The sequence below is a fragment of the Gracilinanus agilis genome, chromosome 2 (genome assembly GCF_016433145.1).
Source record: "Gracilinanus agilis isolate LMUSP501 chromosome 2, AgileGrace, whole genome shotgun sequence".
Lineage (NCBI taxonomy): Eukaryota > Metazoa > Chordata > Mammalia > Didelphimorphia > Didelphidae > Gracilinanus > Gracilinanus agilis.
Genome location: NC_058131.1, coordinates 695,480,744 through 695,487,097, shown reverse-complemented (window position 1 = coordinate 695,487,097; position 6,354 = coordinate 695,480,744). Strand labels below are relative to the sequence as shown.

At 67.4% G+C, this 6,354-nt stretch overlaps 1 protein-coding gene across 1 annotated transcript in view; it reads left to right on the top strand.

Annotated features, from left to right (window-relative positions):
- The first annotated feature begins 3,026 nt into the window (after positions 1-3,026).
- PWWP2B (PWWP domain containing 2B) overlaps positions 3,027-6,354 on the top strand; it is an 18,181-nt gene continuing 14,853 nt past the window's right edge. The window contains exons 1-4 of the mRNA XM_044660307.1: positions 3,027-3,104; positions 5,309-5,649; positions 5,814-5,887; positions 6,163-6,352. Coding sequence (XP_044516242.1) covers positions 3,027-3,104; positions 5,309-5,649; positions 5,814-5,887; positions 6,163-6,352 — 683 coding nt within the window. The remainder of the gene's footprint in view (positions 3,105-5,308; positions 5,650-5,813; positions 5,888-6,162; positions 6,353-6,354) is intronic.

Here is a 6,354-nt window from a genome sequence, read left to right as displayed (position 1 = left end):
CCAATTCCCATAATACTCCTCTCCCAATGGGTGCCCCCCACATGGTTATGGAACCAGCCCTTTCCGGGATCCTGCTCTGAAAGTCTGCAAACATCTCCCTCTGGAGCCTTGGGGCGTGAAGGCGCTCCCTGCTCTCTCTCAGCCTCCCTCCCTCCCTCTCCTGGCCTCCTGGCCAGGCAGATCTGAGCCTGTGACCACCTCAGAGGAGGCAGCCTCCATGCCAGGCCGGCATGTTCCTGGGGCCATTAGCCAAGAGGTTAGTTCTTCCCCAAAAGCCTCGGCGGCCAGTGAACCTCCAAGCTCGTGCCACCTTTCAGAGTGGAGCCCCGGAAGGGCCACGATGCTGCCGTTGCTTACGGCATGTCGGGACTGGCCGGACCTCAGTTTCCCAGGAAAGGTCAGGAGAGGAGCCCCAAGGTCCCGTCCTGCTCTGACATTCGGATTTCCCTTGTTGGGCAGGCCAAGAAGCCGCCTCAAGCCACACCTCACTGCTCCTGGGAAGCTTGGGAGTGCTTTGGCAAACCAGGGCACCCAGAGCTCCCTGCCCCAGGCTGCCCCCCGGGAATGAGCCTCGGAAGAGCCAGATCCATCCCCTGCCACCCCCAGGAAAAGTCTTGCTCTCTCAGGCTCTGCCAGTGGGCAGATTCGACATCAGGCCCCTCCAGCCAATGAGTCGCCCGTCATTGCCAGAAATGGCGGCACAGTGCGGGCACAGGATGATTCGGGGCTGGTGCCTGGAGAGCCCAGAAGGAAATGCCCATGAGCTGGACGGGGAGGCCAGTCCAAGAAGAGGAAGTGGGGCCCCCGCAGTCCTCTGCACCCCCACCCCCAGACAAGGGAGGCAATGAAGCGGAACGTGGGGTTAGGGTTCTGCTTCTTCGGGGGCTTCCGGCCAGACAAATGGCGCCCTGCTTCGCTGGTCCCCCCATCCGAGCCGCAGCCGCATTGCCCTGCTCTCCCCCTCCCGCTTCTTGGGGCGTCTCTTGGATCTTCCATCAGCTTGAGCCCCCCTCACTGTGTTCTTGCCGAGTTCAGGGGCCCCCACGTGAGCAGAGGCCCATTTACCTCATGGGTATAACAAGGACAGAGTCCTGCCTGGAGCTTCTCAGCCTCTGCCTGGGAGTGAAAATGGCCCAGGAAGAGCCCAATGCCAGGCCCGTTTCTCAGACACGTGGCCTGAGGCCGGGGAAGGGGCCCAGCGCCCTGGAGCCTGTCGTGGAGGCGTGTTAGCCAGTGAGTGCAGAAACGCTTCACTGGGGACACAGCTGGAAGAGAGCCAGAGGTTCTGGGCAGACGTCAGCTAAAGGGAAGAGGCTCCCGACCACAAGGGAGGCCAACGCGGCTGCCTGGCCAGGCCGCCCGCGCCTCCGGCCTCCTAGCAGCAGCTCCCGTCGGGGTGCCGCCTCGGGGTGGGGGGATTTGGGAATGCAGAAAGCCCCATTCAAAGGGCCATTTCCTCCGGCCCCACAAGATGGCCCCCTTGGAGGCCGGGGACCGAGCCCGTTCCCAAGTCTGCTCCCACAAGGATGGCGCTGGCAGTGTCGGGGCCTTTTCCCTCTGGCCGCCCTCCTCGGGGTCCTGTGAAGGCAGCGCGGGGACGGCTTGGGGTCTTCCTGCTCTCTGGCACCCTTGGACCGGAGGACCCGAGCAGCGGGCTGGCGGGGCAGGGCTCCTTTCTGGGCATTTTGGACAATTCAGAAGGTGAGAGCTTGGCTCGTGGGCGTCTCTGCTGCTTTCCTTAAAAGCCTTCGGCGCTTTCGCCTCTCCGTTAGGCGGACGGCACCCGCCCTTCGGAACCTCGGAGTCCCGGGCGGGCAGCGAGGCCAACCTTGGCCCTCCCCGTGGCCCTTCGGTCCCAGAACCTCCTGGGCGAGGCCATCCGCTCCAGCCATTCTTCCTGGTATGGGGTGGAGGCCGGAGCGGCCCACCTCCGTCCCCCCGGCAAAGCCCAGCAGGCAGAAGGAAACAGAGAGGGGCCAAAAAGGGGCCAGAGTCCTCGGTGCCGGGTCCGAACTCGTTCCTCTTGGCTGCCCCACCGAGAAGGCCGGGGCCCGAGCTCACAGGCTAGCCTGGAAGGTTGGAAGCCCTCAGCCCCGGGGCCTGTGGGCCTGCCCCTGCCCGCCTGCCCGCCTGCCTGCCAGGGCATCCCTTCCTTTGCTCTGCTCACCTCAGGAGCCCGCCCTGGCAGCTGCCGACCTCTTCTCTGGGAGCTCCCCCTCCCGCGGCCGCCCTCCTGGAAAGTGCCGCCTCCTCCGGCCCCTGCCACAGCGGCCCTCCCGGCTCCTGCCCCACGTGCACGTCCCGTGCCAAGAGAAGCCACCCCCCGGGCCATTCAGGGGCCGGAAGCCTCGTGCAGCCCACGGGGGCCCTGGGACGCGCCGCCCCGAGCATCCCTGACCCAGACGTCCGGGCCTGTCACCTGCCCTGGCCCAGAGGCCTTGCGCGGGCTCTTCTCGGCTTCTCCTCCTGCAGAAAGCTGCCCTCCCAGTGCCAGAACTCTCAGGGCCCCGGAAAGGATGCTCGCCCCGAGGGGAGCCCAGCTCAGCGCCCCGACAGCAGAAGGGAAATCGCTGGGTCACAGGCAGAGAAAACGAGCTCCGGTCCCCCTCCGGCTTTCTCCCAGGCCCAGAACGCTGCACTCACTCACGAGCCCCCACCCGGACATTCTGGGATGATAATCAGCCTAGAGAACAGCCTCTTAGCAAAAGCAATGACCCAACTGGCCCAGCTTAGAGCCCAGCCAACAGGACCCACGGCAGGATCTGGACCGCCTGTCCCTCCCGCCCTCCTCCTCCTCCTCCCTTTCCTCCCTTCTTCCAGAAGAACATCTGGCCAATTCAGGCCAATAAGCATCTGTTAAAGCCCTCCCGTGTGCGCCCTTGGAAAGAGGCAGCAGGAATGGAGAGAACGAAACTCCCTGCCCGGACCAGCATCCTCTGGGAATCTGGCCCACGGCGGCGCCCCAACGTGTGCGCTTAGGAAGGAGGCCGGCCGGGCAAGGCCAGGCTCTGCCTTCAGGGGGCGCCATGGGAGAAGGAGCCGATTGTGAGGGGGCGGCCCCAAAGCCGCCAGCCTCGGACTCCGTCCTCCCTGCCTCTCCCAAGGTGAGCCTGGTGGGATTTAAGAAGGAGAGGCGAGGAGGGAGAGGACAGGCGAGACCTGGAGAAAACCCGATAAAGGCGTGGAGGTGGTAGATGGCTGAGCACTAGCTTTGGAGAGGCTGCGTGGAATCAAGGGGGAGGAGACCTCCCAGAAGCACCAGGCAGCTAGGGAGTGCAGGGAAGAGCCGAGTTCAAGTCTTGCCTCAGACACCTCCTGGCTGGGGGACAAAAAGCCAAAGCGGGGGTGGAGGCGAGTCTTCGCTGCCCCCTGGCCCTTCGGGCACGCAGGCACACTCCCTGGTTTTCCAGTCTATGTGCGTGTGTGCCTCCGTTTCCTCATCGGTCCAATGAGGATCCTGGGGAGGTTCCAGTATTGAAGTTCAGTGCTCGGACTCTCTCCACAGCCCTCCTCCCCGGATGCCCGTGAGGCTCTGCAGGCATTGATTAAGCCCCTACTGTGTGCTGGGCGCTGGGCAAAGCCCTCGGGGTGCAACTGGGCCAGAGGCAGCCATTCCTGCCCTCAGGAGCTTCCCAGCCGGGTGCGAGGACAGGACCCCGCAGGAAGCTGGGGGGCTCCCGGACCTCCGGCCTCCAGCCCTTTGGGGGATGAGGCCTGGCCTGGCAGCCTGCCCGGGAGCCTAGAAGAGGTCACTGAGTGGCCGGCTGGCCGCAGAGACCAGAGCGGGGCTCTGCCGTAGGCAATGGGGAGCCAAGGCTGGTTTGGGAGCTCCTCGGGGAGATGGGGCGTGCCGGGAGGAGTTGGGGGCCGTCATGAGGGCAAGACTCGGGCATCGTTGGGGAGGAGTTTGTGGGCAAGTCTGGGAGCCAGAGTCTCCCCAGGGGGCTCCCCTGCATGGTGCCCAGGGCAGCAGCCGGCCTCCTCCTGAGCCCTCCTTCCTTCTGCTCCCCCACCTCAGCCCTTCTCAAACTGCAGCTTCAGGTCTCTCCTCTGGCCACAGCTTGTGGGGAGGGGAAGGGAGCTTCCTGGTGCTCAGGCTGCTGGTGGCCCCACTCCCTCTGTGGCTCCCTATCGCTCCAGCCCCTCCTCACTCCCCAGCATTCTCTCTGGCTGGCCCCCAGGCCTGGGTGCTCTCCCTCCTCCCTCTGGCTTCCTGCAAGTCCCAACTCAAATCCCCCTCCTCCTCCCGGACCTTCCTCTGCCCATCCAGGGGTTGTCCCTCCCCTCTGCCACGCCCTCTGCAGTGGCCAGGGCTGTGCGCCGGCCTCCATGCTCAGCCCCTTCCAGGCCTTTCTCTATGGGGCCAGGCTGGAGCCACCCCCACTCAGTCAACTCCTTGGCTCCCTAGTGCCCCTGGCCCTCTGATCCAGCAACACTCCGAAGGAGGCCAGCGCTGGGCGCCCGGGCTCCGCAGCCCTCGGGGCCAGCTCTAAGGGCTTCCGGTCTGCCCAGCGGGGGCTTTCCCAGGGGGTGACGGCCTTGTTGAGCTGCCTCCGGGGCAGCATCCCCCCCCACATAGTGTCTCAGGGCTGCTGGGGGGGGCATGGATCCCGGGCGGAGGAGCTCTCCCCTGGACGGGGCACGGATTCGAATCCTTCCCTCCTGCCTCCCCACCGTGGCCCGATCTCGCTTCTGTTTTGCCTCAGTTTCCCCAGCTGGCCCGGGCCCTTCCCTCCCCCCGGAGAAAGCCCCAAGGCCGGGAGGGCCAGGGGAGGGCCCAGGACTCCAGGCAGCCTGGGCGGCCCGCAGGCAAAGGGCAGGGCGGGGAGGCCAGAGAAGACCAGGATCCCACCCCACCCAACCCCCCAGGAAAATGGCCGCCAGTGTCCGAAGCCGGGGAGCCCCGCCCTGCCCCGCCCTCCCCCACCTTTCCGGCTCCTTCCAGGTGTCTTTGCTTTGCCTTGGCCCCACCCCTACCCTGCTGGGCTTTACCTGAGAGAGGAACCGGAGGAGAAACTGAAGCAAACGGGCCGTGACTCGCCCACTACCTTGTAGGTGCTTAATGAATGTTACCAGCAGGACTGGGTTCAGATGTGCCCTCAGGCACTTGCTGGCAGCGTGACCCTGGCTCAGTCACTTCCCCTCTGGCCTCCGCTTCCTTCTCGCAAAGACCGCCCCGCTGCCCCTGGCCGGCTCCTTGGCAGGCTCCCCGGCGCCTCGCCTTCCTCGCCACCCGCCCTCTGCCCCCGCGGCTCTCTCTCCCCACTCATGCCCACTCCCTTCCTTCTCGGGGCTCCCGTGCCCACAGGCACCTCCCTCCCTGGTCCCGTGGATGGCACTGCCACCCTTCGCCCGGGCTGGTCTCTGCCCCCACATCCAGCAGCCTGGCTTTAGCCTTCCCTTCCAGCTCCTCACGTGCCCGCCTGCCGCCCTTCCCGGGTGCCAGGGCGCCACTCCTTGGCCCAAGGCTGCCCATCGTCTTCGGTGTAAAGCGTGCCCGCTCGGGCTGGGCTCCGAGGCTCGCCCACTTGCCCTCGCCGCCCTCTATTGCCCTGAGTCCGCGGCCGGTCCCTGCACCCAGGCTCTGAGCAGCGCCCACCCCCTCCAGAGTCCCGAGGGCACCCCGGGGAGCCCAGCCACGGGGCCGGGGTGAGGGTGCCCCCGCTGGGCTTCTCACCGTCTCCATTAGGGAAGCCCCGAGCCCTGGGTTCCAGTTCTGCGGGGAACCGCTCCGGCCCTGAGGAAGGGGAGAGGAGGCTGGGAGGGCCTCACTCCTCCAGGTGCTTCCTGGGTCCTCCCCACCCCCTCCCCAGGGCTGGCCGGGTCCTTCCGGCACCGCCTCGGTGCCAGCTTCGGGATCGTCCCCTGGAAGTGCCGGAGGCCCGAGGTTGGGGGGAGGGGCGGGGCTCGGCGCCGGCCCCACCTGGAGCCCGCGGCCAGGAGGGCTGGGGGAGGGGGGCCAGTTCCCATTTCGGCCGCCCCCTCCCGGGGAAGGAGACGGCGGCTCGGTGGGTCCCTGCCGCGCCGCCCTTCCTCATCCTCCTCCCGGCGCCCCTGCGGTGTGCCCGGCCCCGGGCCTCTGACCGGGCGGGGAGGGGCGCCTGGAAGTGGTCCCTCGCACAGGCCCCCGGGCTCCCGAGTGATGCCTGCCCCCTCCCCCAGGCCGGGGCGCCACGCCCGGCTCCGGGAGAAGGGGGGCGGGGAGGGGCCGGAGGCCTCCGGCCGGGCTGTCCGGTGCCCGCCTGGGCCCGCAGCCGCCAGGGGGCGCGCCGCCCCAAAGCGCTGCACTGGAACTCGGCAGGCCGCCCCGCAGCCCGCTGACCCCCGCCGCCGCCGCCACCGCGGCGCTCAGGT